General features: G+C 42.4%; 1 protein-coding gene across 1 annotated transcript; it reads right to left on the reverse strand.

Annotated features, from left to right (window-relative positions):
* Positions 1-1,965: 1,965 nt before the first annotated feature.
* On the reverse strand, positions 1,966-15,210 carry LOC119659672 (ribonucleoside-diphosphate reductase subunit M2). Its single transcript, XM_038067897.1, has 5 exons — positions 15,033-15,210; positions 14,743-14,970; positions 3,239-3,519; positions 2,731-3,178; positions 1,966-2,677 (listed from the first exon to the last, which is right to left on the reverse strand). The coding sequence occupies exons 1-5, from the start codon at positions 15,069-15,071 to the stop codon at positions 2,525-2,527; spliced, it is 1,149 nt and encodes a 382-aa protein (XP_037923825.1). The 5' UTR covers positions 15,072-15,210; the 3' UTR covers positions 1,966-2,524.
* Between the last annotated feature and the right edge of the window lie 3,644 nt (positions 15,211-18,854).

An 18,854-nucleotide genomic window follows, 5' to 3' on the forward strand; every position in this document is an offset into this window, starting at 1 on the left:
CTCTTTTGTTGAGTCGAAACACCCAGAACGGTAAAGTTGTTCTGTGCATACCTCTGTTATTCGCTCTAAGATTTTGATTATGGAGACAAATAACTGTGGCAGCTGCGACGTAGATCAGGCTGTGAACCTCTGTAGCAGTAGTCTCGCTAGCCAAACGATCAGCCAAAATTCTGTCAACGGCAGCAATGATGTTAGTAGTTGCCGAAGTAAACTTCAGTTTTGAGAGCGTCTGGGAGAATCTCAGCATACTCTGTGAATGCGGTCAAAGCCTCATTATAAATTAGGTCGACATCCCCAGTCACGAAGTTTCTCCTGATTACTGGATTCATGGAATGCCTTACAGGTGGAGTACTAGTGTTACTCCTTTGACTAGTCCGGTAATTTGATGACGCCGGACCGAGGGCAAGTGAAACCTCTTGGAAGATTTGTTGCCTAGTTGGTGGGGCAACTCGGTTGTTATTCACTATCACCCGGTACTGGTTGACGACGTTCTGTTCCGGAACATGACTTAGCTCCGGAAATCGGGTTATGAACGCGTCATGTAGTCGATGTCTGTACCCTGATGGATTTCGTTCCAAATCCGTGACACGATAATAGGCGCGGACGATAAATTCGTTAAGTTGGTCCGTCCAAACCATACGACGCCTAGGTCTCCCGTCCCTGGTGGTTGACGGCATAACCGGCAAAACATCCTAGAGCGAAGAGCCGCTCAGGTGCTGTTGAACGACCCTTAACCGTGTTGGGTACTATATTCGTGCCCCTGAGGTTCCATCAAAATAATTCGAAAAATTAAAAGGTAAGGGAGGTATTTGGAGGGTAGCCGCTGAAATACAGTGTAACGCCACTGCAATTCATCCGATAGGCGCGTCAATCCCTTCACCCCGGATTACGGATTTGTTAAGGAGGTTTACTCCCTCTGAACGGGAAGAATCGGTAAGGGAGGACGAACACAAAGGGAAACGTTCTGCTTGTCCGTGACTACTTATTTACAAGATTAACTTGCGATATTCGTAGCGGACCCGGTGGGTCATGTCATTATCCGCAACCCATGACACGCGCCTGGTCATGCGTTCGCAGCTCAGGTGAGGATAAACCTGGTACGCCAGGCGTGTAATATATATATTATTATAACTCCATTATCTTAATACTTTCCATGGCTCATTTTTGTATTATTTTCATTACTTTTAGATAACCGAACTTTATTAGGAGAGAGTAATTCTTGCTGATGTCAGGCATTTATTTATCTTGGGCTAAATGGGAGAATTGGCAACTTTGCTAGAATCCAGGTTTATTCAGTTTATTAACCGTATTAGCTTCTCCACTTTTAGTGAGATTTGGTGAGTAAGCGAAAACAAATATTTTCATTTATGTTATAGTCATTGGATCTTTTTGCTAATGCCGTTTCCTTGATGAGTTTGTTTTTACCAGTCGTTTTTTAACGGAAGTATATCATTCTGCAATCCGGACAAATGATCCTGTTCACCAAGCTTTTCTCTGTTTTATCTTTTGGGCCTTTGATTAATTATTGTCTTCTTCTCGATGTTGCACCTTGCGGGTTCTAGGCCAGATTCCCAGATTTTTTTTTTAAATTTCTGTGTCACTTGTGAGAGTCCTTTTAATGTAATTCTCATCAGGTTCCTTTGTTCTTCTTCCCAATGTCAATTATTTTAATTTATTGATTTGAATCGTTAGTTCGGCAGTTAATCGATTGTAATAAAATTTTGCTCTACGCAAAACCTTAAATGTAATGTTTGGCGATGTTTCGATCGCGCTCGGTGATGGTAATGTGATGTTTCACTTTAAGCTGATATATTAAACTCAATGTAAAATAATGATATATTTAAACTCAATGTAAAATAATGTAATTCACTTTATGGTGGAAGTTCAAAATTTGAGCACCTACACCAAGCTTAGCATGAATAGAGTGAATGGCTCGCGCGTGACAGATAAGAAAAACACCTTGCGTAAAATCTGTTTCAATTTAGTTCCCAATAAGAGAATTCCGAAAAAGAGACACATATGATTATTTCCTATATTATCCGAAGAAAGCATATTTTCTTATATTTACCTTTGAAAAAAATAATATTTTTCTCTTAGTTACAATCATCCTAGTCAATAGTATCTTCTATATTTAAACTAAAAACCGTTTGCACGGTGAGAGCAACCTTGCAACCTAGGCAAGCCGTTCTACATTTCTTACCTGATTATAAAAAAAGCTAGTAACTTCAGGCTGACATTATTTATATTTATGATATTTATGTCCAAATGCAACGGTTATGAGAAGTGCTTACATCGCAACTACGTCCGTTTCATTGTTCATTGTTAGCTGGTATAAACTTTCTATCATGGGTGAAATTTTAGTTGAATACACTCTCGGCTATCACTCGTAAGAAGCACGTACCAAACTAGCACGTTGTAGTTTGTTTTTTGGATTAAGGAGAAAAGCAGAGCAGTTTGCCCGTGCTGCAAGGTTAACAAATAAACTTAAACTTATTTTAAAATAACTCTTCCTTAAAGCTACGATTTAAAAGTCTGCATCCATAGTGAATACGTTGTCTTTAGGATCAGACATAACTCCCCACTTTTGGTATTCTCCAACTTTCTTTTCGAAGAAATTTGTTTTGCCTTCCAAAGATATTAACTCCATAAATGGGAATGGATTCGGGGTGTTGTAAACCTATAACGATCTCTTCAGAAATTTAAACTTTTTGAAAAAATGTATACTAATACCTTTGAAACATTTAATTCATTCAAGAGTCTATCAGCTACAAATTCTATATACTGCGACATCAGTGTACAATTCATGCCAATCATCGCCACTGGTAATGCGTCCGTCAAAAACTCCTGTTCGATCCTCACTGCTTCGGAAATTATTTCAATCACTCTTTCATTTGAAGGCTTCTGAACTAAATATTTATACATAAGGCAGGCAAAATCACAATGGAGCCCTTCATCTCGTGAGATTAATTCGTTAGAGAATGTCAAACCAGGCATAATACCTCGTTTTTTGAGCCAAAATATTGCTGCAAAACTGCCGCTGAAAAATATCCCTTCAACTGCAGCAAACGCAATAATCCGCTCTGCAAATGTTGCAGATTTGCTAGAAATCCATGCTAAAGCCCAATCTGCCTTTTTTTTAACACAAGGCAACGTTTCAATTGCATTGAACAAGAATTCCCTAAAGGAATATGAATTTCTCCAATTAAACCAACTCTCTTTGATAGAATGTTCAGTTTACCTTTCAGTTGGATTCTTTACATATGTATCGATCAAAATGCTGTACATTTCGGAATGCACGTTTTCCATTGCAATTTGAAATCCATAAAAGCAACGTGCCTCAGTGACTTGCACCTCCTGACTGAATCGTTCCACAAGATTTTCGTTTACAATCCCGTCAGATGCTGCGAAGAACGCTAATACATGAGAAACAAAATGGCGTTCACTAGATGTGAGGTTGTTCCAATCATCCATATCCTTCGAAAGATCCACCTCCTCAACAGTCCAAAATGATGCTTCGGCCTAGAAATATAGAACATAACAAACAATAGTGAAGTATTCTCAAGATAACATTGACTACCCGCAATTATTCTACTAAACAAACAGAGACTGAAAAATTTACAATGGTACCCCATGCGAAATCTGGGCTTCGAAATCTATTCCATTATGATATCACATGAATTTCTCACATTCTACAACGTGTATGACGTCGTCGTCATATAAAGTGCATTCATCTGAACGGCGAAGTTGGAGTTTGGAAATACATAGATCATATCAAGGAATATTTTGGATTTGTAGGTATGTACGTGGAAACGTGCGTAGGAAATATCTCACACAAGATGAACATAAAATCTTTATACCCGGAGTGCCCGGCTCCCGGTATTCCAACTTGTTTCTATGTTCTATTATCCCTCCTCAGCCTCCTCAACCAAAATAGAATATTAAATACAATTAGAGAACAATCACAGATTTAATTTTAAAATTGAGAACTATCAACTAAGCCAAGAGAAGTCACCACTTGAGACGAGTACAATGGTCCGAACGGCGCGATGAACCAAAGCAAAACATATGTAAAGAAAGGTGAAAATGCCATCGAAAACCAAGCTCAAATTAGTACAGACGTGAAAAATGGTAAGACACCCCCGGCGATAACAAAACGAATTATGTTCCCGAGTTATCACAATCTCGGCAGATGCCGGATTTTACCTAATACTAGCACTAAGTGCCAAGCAAATGCTCGGACGATCCTACCTACTTAACAAGTCGGAATACCAGAAGCTCGCGCTTTGGGTATAAATGTTTTGTGTTCATCTTATGTAAGAAATTTCAACGCACATTTTTCTATCGGTATATAGCTGCAAATCCAACATATGAGGCATACGTACATATTACAGCCATAGATATAACGCTGACCCTAAACAAACTGGCTATTTCCGAATACTGTACACATATATGCACGTATATAAATTGATCGTACCCATATTTCCGATTTACTTCTTATATCTATCTGAATTAGGCACTACCCGCAAAGTTCATTAGCACGCATATTACACACCCACCTCCTACCCACATGTCTGGTTGGAGTAATTGATATTCATATACAAATGACTAAAAAACTGAAACAGAATAATTTTTTGCGACCCAATTCATAAGAACTCATTTCGTTGTGGTATTGACGAATTGTGATGATGACGTCATGCAGGTTGTAGAGTGCACGAAATTCACAAAAAATGGTAAAGTTTTACCCCCTGTAACTTTGTTAATAATAGTTGGTTTTTCTTCAAACTTGACCAAATTGTGCATTACGTTCTTCATTACTCCCATGCCGAATTTTGTTTTTCTGCGATGAACAAAAGGGGGGTTGCCGGGTAAATTCCTAAAATGTGGAAATATACTATTCCTAATTTTATTTGTGCAGATATCGGAACCGGATATAATTTGAGGCCTAGATTTTGTAGAGATGCACCACTGCGATTTATTTCAGATTTTTCGGTTGGATAGGTTCTGAGAACGAGATCTGTTGCACTTTTTGGGGGTCATACTTTGAGCCCCCCTCCCCTATGTTTCACCCGATATCAAATATGGAACCAGTTTCGAAAAGTACTAATTGAACCCATTCATTTGATACCCCACATGGCCACAATTTATGAAGAAACATTTTGCACCCTCCATCCACATATATGGGGAGCCCCCCTTAAAATTAACACAAAATGGCGCCACTTACTGTATGTGAAGGGAACAACAGATCATATGCTCCCACCAAGTTTCGTATCAATCGGTCCAGCCTTTTCCGAATAAATCTGCTGTGACAGGCAGACATCGACTCGATTCTAGTAAGATTTTGTTTCACACAAAACCTTAAAAACTAAAGGGGCGCTGGTGATGGTGGCCGGTGGTAGATTAATGGGGGAATCCGTCGAGAACTCCCCGCAACATCGAGCACGTACGCAGAATGGTGTACTTCTGCATGGTTTGAACCAGACTATGCGAAAGCCCCAGGAAATCAAGGGAAGCTGTGAGGGATTTAGGTATAATACCTGTAGCTGACAATATTATGGGAACTACAACCACCCGCTCGAGACGCCAAATTTCTTTGATTTCCCGAGTCAATGGCTCATAGTTAACCTTCTTCTCCACGTATTTCCGTTCAATGTTGCTATTATGGGGGATAGCAACATCAATAATATACGCGGAACGACCGGTCTTGTCAACAGTACGTCAGGTTTGTTGTGTGCGGTATAGCGACCAGTCAGAACTTGCCGGTCCCAATACATGCTCTAAACAGAACTATCAAGTACTGCTTGCGGCTCATATCGGTAAACCGGACATGTCCCCGTGATCAGCCCATGCTTGTATGCAAGGTTTTGATGGATAACCTTACATACAGCATTATGCCTGGTGATGTATTGCACCGGTGCCATAACAGTACAGCCAGAAATGAGATGTTCGAACGTCTCTAACGCCGAAGCACACATTCTGCACTGGTCGTTCTCTACCCGTTCTGTCATGATGACGCCATCCTGAATGGCACAGAGTTAAGCGGAGTCAGTCCACAGTCTGCCTTACACACAGCCGCATGCAAGGGACTCGCCTGTTCTTTGCTGTAAAAATAAGCGCGCAGCGAGTCGACTTGGCGATGATGTTGTGCCGCCACGTCAACCACGCCCCTACCTCCGATGTCACGAGGCAGGTTCGTCTGCTTCACGGCAAAGTTCGGGTGATGCATTCGGAATTTGAACATAGTTGTCCGCCGCTGGACGTTTTCCAGATCGGTCTTTGTCCACGTCAATATTCCGAATGAATAAACCAGTGAAGGGGTAGCGAATACATTCAATGCGCTTATTTTATTTTTCCTCGAGAGATGCGATTTCAGCACCAGCTTTAGACGTCGCAGGAATTGGACCAGCAGAGTATTCTTCAGATCATCAACTCGAGCATGGTTTCCTTGTAGAATTCCTAGGTACTTGTAGAAGTTTGTCTCGGTCATAGCTTCCAAGCGGATTTTGCGGATGGCTTGGATTCGACACTTGTCTAATCCAAACTCCATCCAAATATGATGGCTGAACATGTCTACTATTCGTAACCGACTTCTAAGATGGTTGTCATTACCAGCATACAACTTGACGTCATCTAAGTACATCAAGTGAGTCAGTTCGCACTTAGCACGTAGGCCATACTTTATTGCAAAACCATGCCCTCTAGCATCATTCAGTAGCCATAAAAGGGGACTCATGGCCACACAAAACCGAAGGGGACTCACCGAATCCCTCTGGAAGGTGCCCCTCCGGATAAGGATGGGCTCTGAGATATTAGCACCCTCAGATGTACGCACTGATAAGGTGGTATGCCACCCTTCCCTGACTGTCGCCAAAAACTTTAGTTTCTTATCAATGCGATACAGATGTAGGATATCCATTAGCCAGGTATGCGGAACGCTATCAAAAGCCTTGGCATAATCGATATAGCAACTAAAGAGGTTTCTCTGGCCTCTAGCTCCTTGTCCTACAACTACCGAGCCGATAATGAGTTGCTTTTTGCAACCTCTTGACCAAACTTGGCAGCCTTTCTGCTCCTCGGACAGAATGTTGTTGGTGTCGAGGTGCGCATTGATCCTTCCACTAATAATGGACGTGAAGAATTTGTAGAAGGTTGGTAAGCAAGTAATCGGTATTGTCTCTGCGGGGTCCTTCACCGTGTCCTTCTTAGGGATAAGGTAAATAATCCCCGCAGTGAGGAAGGGAAATTCCTCTGGCCGATTCATGACCTCATTTATACTGCGTGCCAACCGACTGTGTACGCTGGTAAATTTCTTATACCAGAAATCCTGCACCCGACCCAGACCTGAGCTGTTTATGGCTCGTCGAACTTCATCTTCGGTAACATACGCAAAATTCATGCCAGGCGTATTGGCATGGCGGGTTTCTTCGGCGGTGATCCTCTCAGCATTCTGTTCGGGTAACCCCCAAAGTCCATCCCAATAATTTTTCGCTTCCGTCACCGAAAAGTGCACTGTCTGTACGCTCTGTTGGGATTCGTTGAGAGATCTGATGAGCTGGTACCTCGCGTATGTTGCATTCTGGACACGTCTGGAATAACTTTCGCTATCCGTCGTAACCGACATATGACAGAAAGTTTCTGTTTTACTGTGAAGTGAATTCCAACTACGGGTGTCTCACTGGGGATGGCATAGTTCCAGTAAACCTTCTGCACTTTATTTCTCACCCGTCTGCTGGCATTGTCAGTACTGATCTGAATCAGTCTAGCAATGTCCTGCTTTAGTGAGTCCCGCCGACGTTCCAGACGAATTTTTCATGGTGGATCTCTTTGGTCACTCAAACCAATAACACGAAAGCGAATCTTCTCACCGTGCAATCTGACAGCCGTAACTGCACCACAATACACAAGTAATTGTAGTTGCAGCAGCGGCATGTCAGAACACAGCCGAGATGCGATCTCATCATTGATAGAATTCCCGGAGTTGCTGGAGATGCACAGAGCCTAGGAATACCTGGTCTATGCAAAGGATCCATATCCGAGAATTCTATACACGCTCATTGGAATTCATCCCGAACCTCAGCTGGATGGTGGAGAAGAGTGCTTCGGCGAGTAGTGAAATTGTTACCTGCAGTGCGGCGTGGTGTTGTTGATGCCGCCGCCTCTCGGTCACCAGTTTCCTCGATGACCTCAAGTCGAACACGCTCCCTGATGGTGGCCGGGATTGTGTCGCCGCGAGTAATAAAGAGGTAATGGTCTGCAACTCGCTGCACAGTCACGTGCGCGAATTGTGGAAAACGCTCGACGAATCTCTGATGCAACAAGGGACGGTAAGATGTTGTACACGCCCCCGCCGTTATTTCGTAGTAGGAGCGGATAATGAAGAGGTTCATTTCTTCAGTCCATTTCATCCGCTGACTAAGCGAACCTGCTGAAGTGGTCGCCACAGATTGTGGTGAAACAGCTGCAGCATGCGGAGCTGTGCTCCTGGTCGTCGTCGCGCCTAGACGTCGAACCACCCCACGACTAGCGGTTTCGACGCCGTGCTGTCCATTACGGGAGCTGCCAGGTGTTGAGACAGCTTCCTCAGTGAGTAATCTGCAAGATTGCAAAGTTCCTGCACTTTCCTCACCTACCCCCTGAGACGCTGCGATGTGGTACAGCCGTTCAGACTGAAGGTATCCATCCCTCCTCCTCTCACACCCGGACTTGGTACCGGCTTCGGCGGAGTTCGAATTATTATTATTATTATAAAAGAATTGAACATTGGAAAAAAAAATCACATGATAAGGAAAATGCTATAACCGAAATTGCTCTGGATTGTATTGCGGAGCAGATGTGCATCTGTAACTTTATTCGGGACCCTGAAAATCATGGTCAGAAAAGGTCCAACAAACTGCGCAGAATTATGTCCTCGGTCCGAAAGGACTAGCATCTAACATTAATTGCACGATAAATTGCGGCCATCACCTCGAAAACTTACACAACCCCTGCGGATTGTTTAATTGTAATTTCACGGTGTTTCTAGCGATTAATTTACTATAAATAATTAAGACTTGCCTTTTCTATTTGCTAGTAATATTTATTTAGCTTCATCAGTGCTAACAAGTCTTGGCAGAGTTTCGCAGGTATTTCGGAAACCAAGTCTTAGCAGACTTATTAGTACTGATGAAGGGAACAAATGATTCCCGAAATATTGTTATTTGCAACCTTAATAAATATTACATTACTATTCCTGCGGATCGGTTTATTTTTTTCACAATTTCTTGAAAAACTGGTTTCTGCAGCCGGCTACTTTTTTATGGTATCAAACATCCAGGAGAGAAAGCCGCACGCAACCCAACGGTTTTGATTAAATGTCAAATCAATCCGACGGAAAAAATCAGCAAATCCTTCATGCAAGAACCTAATTATGACTGAAAATGGGGTCAGATAAATTTATTTTATCACGACCCAATACATAAACTAACCCGGCCAAGTTTAAATAGACTTTTACACCATTAGAAAGCAAAGTCACCGCTACGGAAGCTCTCAATTTGGGGCAAGGTAAAGAACCACATAAGGCAATTTTAGGTAAAAAACTTGACCACATATCAGTAGGTCAGGCCATTTACTGGCCAACCCATATCAACAAAACGTCAGATTAAATCGACTTTGGAATTTCAAAAGGAATACACTCACCTGGAAACTGCATAGATGGGCGAGGGACCAGCAAACAAACTTAAGTTCAAAAACTTTTTGTAGATGTTCATAGACTTTGATTATCTAAACTGGAGCTGATCTACCTATATAAGGTAGACATGCACGAAACGCCACCCTAGTAGGCAATGGGATATCACATCACGTATTGAGAGAAGTGATAAAACAAAGTAAAAGTAATATCACAAATATCACTTCTAATCATCCCAAACGAGCATGATGTTGACACCAACCTCAAATATTAACACTCGGCAACTGATATTACCAAATATTACTTACCACTAGCGTGTTATGCATTTATTACATTTATAGCGTAAAATGTACGGCAGTAGGTTTGAATCAAAGAGTCTTTCATGCAACAGAAGAAAAACAAAAGGTTCATTCCCATACTTGTTATTTTCACATGCAAAGAACATACTGCTTCACTTAGTAAACATTTATCACGGTATTTACAACTATTAACCCGCAAGGATCGTCAGCGATCCTTAACGGGTCGCTTACGATAGCAAGAGTGGTGTCCCAAGCAAGTAATTCTGACCCCCTAGCTGGCATAATACCTGCGTCCTAGGTACTAGCATCGAGAAAATTTCTCCGTGAAGAGCGAACTGGTAATGACCGATACACGCCGGGACACACTGAGAGTAGCCGTCGACAACTCCATGTCGATGGGGTGATGTGAGCCTAGCTCTACCAAAGTGGTAGTTGTGGCGTGAATCAGGAGACAATCCCTTCGAGACCCTGGTCGGGTAGTGTGCATTGAGCCGGCATGAGTAGACCGCGTTGAATCGAGCGAACGCTAATCCGTCCGGGAGTTCCGGGATCAGCTAATTGTAGGAGAGGCCTTAGGCAACTGGGGTAGGGGCTTTGTCCCCGAGGGTATATTCGTTCCTGACTATAGTGGTCCGCTTCCTTGCACACGATGCGCTCGTAAAAAGATTTAAATGGCGAATGCAAATAATACGAACGGGGAGACAGTGGGAATGAAGGGTGAGCGGGGTGCGTTTATACGCAGCACGAAAATGCGTCTCTCGCGCCAACGCCCAGGGAAATACACGAAGGGCTGAAATACCTGACTAGACATCGGGATGTGCAAACAGAGAAGAAGACTCGCAAAGTGATGCGGCATCTGCAACGGAAACGGCAACCCAGACCCCTTCAGACCCATACCACGCAGTGGTATAGTTGCGGAAAGAAGTACAGTGGAAATGCTGCAACCAGATGATTTCCACCATAAGCCAAATGGGAGCGCTGTCAACTGCTATGGCGAAAACTGAAGGGGAAACACTTATTAACAAATGCGCGGCAGTTGTGAAGCGCATGCGATGTGGGGCGTTCCTCAAAAAAAAGGCAGCAAAGTGAAGTGTCTTCCACTCGAAAAAGGAAGCGTGGTGGAGTCCTAGTCGAATGAGGCCCGAGGACAACAAATATAGTTATATTCTGTGAACCAGTCAAGGAGCTTCTGGGAGAGAAAGTTTACAGCCTAGAACCAACGCGCTCTCTGGAACTCCGAGACATTCACTGCCTCACTATCAATTTCCGGATTGACATCACCTCTGCGAACTCAGGAGGCCAAAAACTCGCTGTGGTAGAAGTTACCGGGCAATACGCGAGGCAGCTTCTCAACAGCGACAAAGTCAGAATTGGTTTGGTAGTGTTACAGATGTTTGGATTATGGGCCTAACAGAAGGACAACATGCTGCAAATGCAGTCAGGCAGGCTATAAAGCGAACATCTGCAACGAAAAGGATAGCTGCGTCCAATGCGGGGACTGTGGCGCATCTGATGAAAACGTTGCGCACCCTGTGGACGTTGGGGTCGTGTTCAGTCTTCAGGGCAAAATTGTAAAATCCTACAAATCAATATGCCCCCAGAGTGCAACCGATCACAAGTTGCCAGCGTAGTTCGCTGGGGAGACCAAGCTGGTTTAGTGCACATCAGTGAGCAGTACCGAAACAAAGGCCCAGCTTCATGGCGGTACCGCTGCCATCTGAGTTCGGGACGGCACCCCCCTTAGGGTTCTTACCCAAAGCCGAGGCGACGGCTTTGTCTGAATTCGGTGTTTAGGGTAACGTTTTCCAGTGTCTATCTTACGCCGAACGAGACGATGCCGTTATCTGGGGCACAGAGCGGTGGATTCTTGTCGGGGGTGACTTCAATGGCAGGGCACTTGAATGGAGCAGGCCTCATTTAGATCCCAGAGGAAAACGAATTCTCGAAATGGTAGCGAGAACAGTACTGGTAGTTTTAAACACCCGTTGGAGTCATTGGTTTCGCTGGTGGACGGATTCTGGACGACTTCTCGGCAAGCGACCATCAATACATTGGCTTCGAAGTGGTTGACACAAATTCTCGGTGTGCGCCATTCCGGGAGGTTTGTCTGCCCACTTTTCTCTATAAAAGAGTTGGAACAGGCGGTCCTCTCTATGAAAAGCAAGAAGGCGCCAGGAACCGATGGTATTCCAGCAGAGGTATACAAACTGGTATTCAAACACCGACCAGACCTACTACTCGGCACATTCAACGCTTGCCTGAAAGAGGGTATTTTCCCATCTTGTTTGAAGGTGGCGAAGCTTGCGCTGATCATCAGAGGGAAAAGCGATCCTGAGTTGCCATCTTCTTATCTCCCACTGCCGGAAAAGTGCTCGAAAAGTTCATCAAAAATAGACTCGCTGAAGCGACACGAGACTTTTAGAGTAGGGAGATCCACAGTTGATGCTGTCATGCAAGTCGTGGATACCGCCCGTCGGGCGCAGGCACATAGCCGTCGAGCTCGACGAGTGGTGCTCTTGGTAACACTTGACGTCAGAAAGGCCTTTAATTTCATAAGATGGAAAAACATCCAGGTACACTAGACAATACGTTCCGCGTGCCAAGCTACCTCTTACAGATATTGAGAGACTATCAGAGAATGAAGGCCACGTCCGAATTAACGCAGGGATCCATCCTAGGGCCGGACCTCTAGAACGCTTCCTATGATATTCTACTTAAACTCGACATGCCAGAAGAGTCACACCTGGCCGGTTATGCAGATGTCAACTCAGTCTGTCCTGCTCTACAGCGAGGTATGGGACTGACGTTCTTAGCAAAGAGGTATATCGTAAGCGTCTCGCGCAAGTACAGAGACAGGAAGCTGACTGAATCAGCCGTAATGATGTTCCCGGGAGTGATCCCCGTTGCCCTTCTTAGTAAGGATCGTAAAGCCATATACAAGGTCAAGGTTGCTCGTGAAACTCTCTTGACAAAATGAAACTAGAGGCCGATGGACTGCGCGGCTCATTGGCAAGTTAGGTGCGTGGCTGAATCGGAAGCATGGTGAGACTATTTCCCTACCTAGTTCTTAAGTGGGCACGGAGGTTTTCAGTCTTAACTGAGCAATATTGGGAAGGCACGATCTCCGAATTGTGTTTTGTAATAGAGTTTTAGACAACGCCCAGCACACCTTTTCTTGTGGAAGGTGGGATGGGATTTGTCAGCAGCTCTATTTAAACACAGGGGATTCCTCCCCAGACAACATTGTCGATGAGATGCTGAGAAGCGCTGACAGATGGAGCCGTTTAGTTCCTTTTCGTTGCAAAGAAGATAGAGGTCGACCGGTGGAGGAGCCGGATGGCAGGGGATTCCTTGAACTGAGAATTCCTTTCCTCTTCTCCCCTCTCGTTGGTCAAAGGAATTCCCTGATTTGGATACCCCGCAAGTCGGGAGAGTTCGAGAACTAGCCCGAAGTGCCTGACTAGCTCTCTGACGATGGAAAGGTGTTAATACGACAACGTGTCATTGCGGAAATCCAACACGTCCATAAATGCATTCACCTACTCCACAAAAAAAAAAAAGAAAAACAAAGAAAAACAAAGAAAAAGACATAACCTATTTGCCAATATATATCAGCAGAAAAACCATGGATCCATCACTACATAAATGAACCAACTGAGCAAACATCACCGCAAAAGTTAGCTGGAAAATTCCTCTATCTGAGAAAGCGATGAACAACGAATATTGTCCCTATTAGAGAGTTTGCAGCGGAAATCGCAAGGAAATGGCCACATAAGAAAAGGAAGAAAGCGCTGGTTCAACAGGACAATGGTTTTTTATTTATTATCAAAAATGTTACCTGCTTTTGTGCATTACTGTCATACACAAAAAATTATATATTACATAAAAGCAGGACAGAAGTATTTGAAATATACATATAAGCAGACAATTCTTGTAAAAACATATTAAACCAAATCATATACGCACATATGGGGAAGAAATTTAAAAAAAAAAAAAGTAATAAAATAAGAATCAATATTGATAGCAGTCACATGCCCAGAGACCCGATACCGTGGAATCCCGATAATTCCAGCCCCTAGAGCTCATTTTTCTTTATTTTGCACTCCCAATAATTGAATAGCTTTAAGGGTATTTTATTAGATGAATACATTTGAATGCAATTTTACTTTTCCCGCCAAGTACAAATCACGTATGGTACCCGCGACTGCACCACGAATTCAGTGTTGACTTATAGTATAAATGTTATATTTCCACGCCCAATGAGTCAGAATATGGCTTCCATGAGAATATCCCCCTTTTCCAATAGAATCATAATACCAATGACACGGAGGGCAGTTGTTGGACGAATATATTGTGCCAAGATTTCACATCAATATCGTACTTGTAACTGCTAATCATCGTATATAAAGGAAAATTTTCAAGGAAAAAGTTATATAGAGACTGGCTCCTTGCATAAAATTGTTCAGTATGGCAATGAATATATCTTTCAAAGTATAAAAAATGACAGAGAAACGGGCTATTTTAAACTCAGTCCATATGTCGTATTTTCGCCAATGTGAAAGCGATCATAGAGAAACCGCGTATATTGATCATAAACTAATATTAATATTTAATAAGCCCATCTAGTTGGCGAAAGTTTTCAAATATCTTATTGTTCTTGAAACATCCAAGCCCATTGAGTTTTACTTTTGTAACTACATTTGGCGGCGAAATTCACAAAGATCCCGCCAAAATATCTGCCGCGTCATTTAATTAGAACTTTTCACCTGATAGAACACTAACCTTTTTGTACATATTCCAAATGTCCGGATACTGAATTGGGAAAATCACAAACCGTCGGGGATTCTCTTTTAATAAAGGTTCCAATTCCGGATCGAAATCTATGTTGGTCTTATTCGCTATAGACTCTTCCTTCGACTTTTGTGGCGATTTCAGGGTTAACTCGCTCATCATTGGCGTTGGTCTCCTCACATTCTGCATATTTTCAGACAGTACTTTTCGAGGACTTTTCTATAAATGCGAAAATACAAAATTGACCAAAACTACAGATGTTAGAAAATTTAAATACAAACCTTGAATGCCATGTTTTCTGCATTTGCTTTAAGATCCATATTGCTAACAGACTCCCGAACAATTGTGAAATCCCAAACGAACAGCCAGATAAACTGCCGATAACTGCGAAGCTTAAAGACTAAACTCCAATTGCGCGCGAATATACAATTCTCACAAATCTTCGCCGCTAACCTCCTCACAGTCATCTGTTTCGGCAAAACCGTGAAACACACCTTCCCACTTTATGTAGCCTAAAAAGCAGGCAGTACGTATGTGTAAGTAAAAGCTAGAATCACAGCTACAAAAAAAACCACCTCAGCATTGAAGGAAAGGGTGAATAGAGTGGCCACAGTACATCCCAATGGGAAAGTTTGGTAACGCTTCCCGTGGTAATGACAAAGATAATGTTTCATGTTCCTATCTAAACATGATATAAAGAAGGGCATAAAAAGAAGTCAGCAGAAAGCAATTCGGATACACTGCAATTTCATAACTTTTGCGCAATTTCAAGAAATTTTCTGTGTTTCTAGTCAACAGCGGTTCTTATCACATTCAGTGTTGACCAAGGGATGAAACACTTGTTGCGTGAATTTCGTCCATTAATTAGTTTTGTAGGTAAAAAATTTGTGTTTTTGATCGGATGTGGCATTCCAGCGGTAAGTTAAATTGTTTTTTTTATTATTTATTATTCACAACATTTGGATTCCAGTTTAATTTAGTTCAATTTTACTACACTTTATCTGCGCGGCTGACTTTCAACCCAAAATTAAAAATTCCATACGTATTTCTTTCTCTGCACAAATACAAGACCTTAAATAATATCTTCAAAATGATCAACCACGTTCACAGTTTGGAATTTGATGTACTTCTATAAGGTATATGACGGAACATAGAAGCGAGGTCGACTAAATAATATTGCATTTTGTTACTTTTTATATAATGTAGCCTTTATATAACGCGGCCTTCAGGCAACGACGAAACCGCTTCCAAAGAAATAACATGCCAAGCGCTTCACATAGCGGACATGCAATATCAAACAAGTCGGAAAACGTATAAAAGGTTTTGAGATTCCCTAAGTGAGGAGCATAACACAGTTCTCCATTGACTGATAGTATTGACTCGAGGTATTTAAATCGCTCAGTTTCCTTAACGGTAGTAACCTGCCCAGAACTGAGCGATTTAAATATCTCGGGTCAATGCAATTAGCCAATGGGGAACTGCGTTATGAAATTGCTTCCCGCATTAACGCAACCTGGATGAAGTGGCGTTCCACAACTGGTGTTCTTTGTGATCGATCGATGTGGTCCGTCCTGTTGCTTTGTATGGTTCTGAGTGTTAACCAACTGTAAAAGACAATGAACGGCGTCGTGCGGTAATGGAGACAAAGATGTTACTTTGGACTAGTGGCGCGACATGATCGTTATGGGGGTTGAACCGACCGTGGAAAAATTACGAGAGAGACGATGGTATGGTCACCTAATTCGTGCTAACGAAAATTCACTTGCCAAAATTGGTCAGCACATCGAAGTTGATGGTAAACGACCAAAAGACCGGCCAAAACAACGATGAGTTGATACACTAGATGGGAGTTGAAAAGCCTAGCGATTACATCGAGATCAGGCATTTGATAAAATAAAAAGCGTAACCGATCACGATGAGACGACCTCGCTTGTGAACGGGACAAAAGCTGAAAAAAAGTAGAAGATGTGAGGAGCGATGAGTGCATGACAGCTCCGTGTCAAATAGCTAAAAATTCAATTGCCCTCTATTTTTTAGAAAGCGATTTAAAATAAATCTTTCGGCGGAAAGCACTGCATCGATAATAGTCAACCTCATATGCTTCACACTAGGAATTTAATATTATTAGCGAATATGAGGAACTTAACGCATAGGAACAAAAAATGGCTGGAGTGAACTAGATTTCTTATGAATGGAGTTTTAATATTTCACTCGAATGTCAATTATTCTCGTTTATTATGATGTCAGCAACTTATTTGTATGGTAAGTTTGAACTGCTATAACTTTGACATTAATAGTTGGATTTTCATGAAGCTTGCCGTGTGTATGCACGATAGTGTCTTCTATGCCGGCGCAATTTAGTACTCCTAGGATGAACTTAAGGGGGGTTTTCAGTTAATTTCTAAAAGTCGGTAATACACTATTAGTAAATTTATTTGAGCAGATATCGGAATAGGACATCTCCCAAGGCTTTCAATTAGTGTTTTACACAAAACCTTAAAAAGGACTGGGGAGAACTATATTCTTCATAAATGCGACTTGAATATATCACGCGAATGTCAATTATTTTCGCTAATGATGACATCAGCATCTTATTTGCATGGCTTTGAAAGCAGTGAATTCTCAAGAGATTGACAAGCTTGAACTGCTATAACTTTGGCGTCAATGGCCAGATTTCCATCAACTATATTGTTTTCTATGCTGAAGTCCACGAAGGAATTTAAGCGGGGGGGGGGGGCTTAGTCGATTTCTAAAAGCTGGTAATATACTATTAGTACGTTTATTTGAGCAGATTTGCGAATGCGACATATTTTGAGGCCTACATTTCATCTACGCGCAGCTTTCTGATGTTTTTTTGATTTTCGGGTTGGAAAATGAGTCTTGCCTCACTTTAAGTGTGTACATTTTGACTCCTTACTCGCGCACTTTACAATTCACGTCAAAAATAGTATCAAATTCGGAAAGTACTGATGAGACCTTTCATTCGATACCCCACATAACTATATCCGGTGAAAAAAAATGTTCATCCCCCCTTTACATGTATGCGTGTGATTTCATAGTTCCCGTCTGTCTACCAAATTTCGTTCGGATCGGTTTGGCCGTATTGGAGAAAAATGCGTGTGAAAGGCAGACAGACAGTGAAACGATTTTAAAAAACATATGAACCAAGAAAGGAGACAGAAGCGCTTCCTGTTGACTTCTATTAGGATTCAGCGCTTCCTGTTCACTTCTATTGAAAGAAACAAATGAACGAGTGCTTCACTAAGAAGACATGCAGTGCTAAAAAGTATATGAATCCAGAAAGGGGACGGAAGTACTCTATTGCTTGCAAAGAATCGGTTCGGAATTCCCATTGGTATCAAATAAGTACAGGGTGCGACAGCATAACTTCCTTTTTTAAAATGCGCGCCGCTCAGTTAGTTGATGTCATAGCGGAGCGCTAGTGGTCTCGTTCAAGAGGGGATACTGTAAAGTTTTGTCCCGACACGGTTCAGTCGCCATCATGCGTTGGAATAGTGAGGAACGTGCTTTTGCCGTTGAGGTTTACTTTTCAAGCGGATGTTCGGTTATTGCAACACAGCGTGCATTTCGGAATCGCTTTAATTTAGCCCCTTTGGTTCCCGTCCCAGACCGCAAATCAATTGTTACATGGGTCACTACATTCAGACAAACTGCAAGTGCGACAAAAGGAAGAACTGGAGTCCTTCGGCCCGTTAGATCACCTGAGAACATTGAAGCAGTGAGAGCGTCAATGTTGCGATCGTCATGGCGTTCTGCGCGCAAACACGCATCTGCCCTTGGACTATCCGATCGTTCTGTGAGAAGAATTCTTCGTGATGATCTTCATTTTCATCCCTATAAGATGGCGATAGTGCAGGAACTTTCAGAACGTGACTTCAATTCTCGGATGAAGGCGTGTGAGCTTCTTCTTGATGTCGTTCCCGAGGGTGCTATTGTTTTTTTTAGCGATGAAGCCCATTTTCATTTGTGTGGGTTGGTTAACAAACAAAACATGCATCAAAAGCCTTTGCATTCACCCAAAGTCACAGTGTGGTGTGCAATTTCCTCAGCTGAAATTATTGGTCCCTGGTTTTTTGAGGAAA

This window comes from Hermetia illucens, chromosome 6, assembly GCF_905115235.1.
Source record: "Hermetia illucens chromosome 6, iHerIll2.2.curated.20191125, whole genome shotgun sequence".
In the NCBI taxonomy this organism is placed as follows: Eukaryota; Metazoa; Arthropoda; class Insecta; order Diptera; family Stratiomyidae; genus Hermetia; species Hermetia illucens.

Coding starts and splice junctions, on each gene's coding strand:
- LOC119659672 (XM_038067897.1), bottom strand. CDS start 15,071: ATGGATCTTAAAGCAAATGCAGAAAACATGGCATTCAAG. Junction 3,179..3,238: donor GTAAAGAATCCAACTGAAAG/GTAAACTGAACA, acceptor ATATTCCTTTAG/GGAATTCTTGTTCAATGCAA. Junction 2,678..2,730: donor ATGAATTAAATGTTTCAAAG/GTATTAGTATAC, acceptor AGATCGTTATAG/GTTTACAACACCCCGAATCC.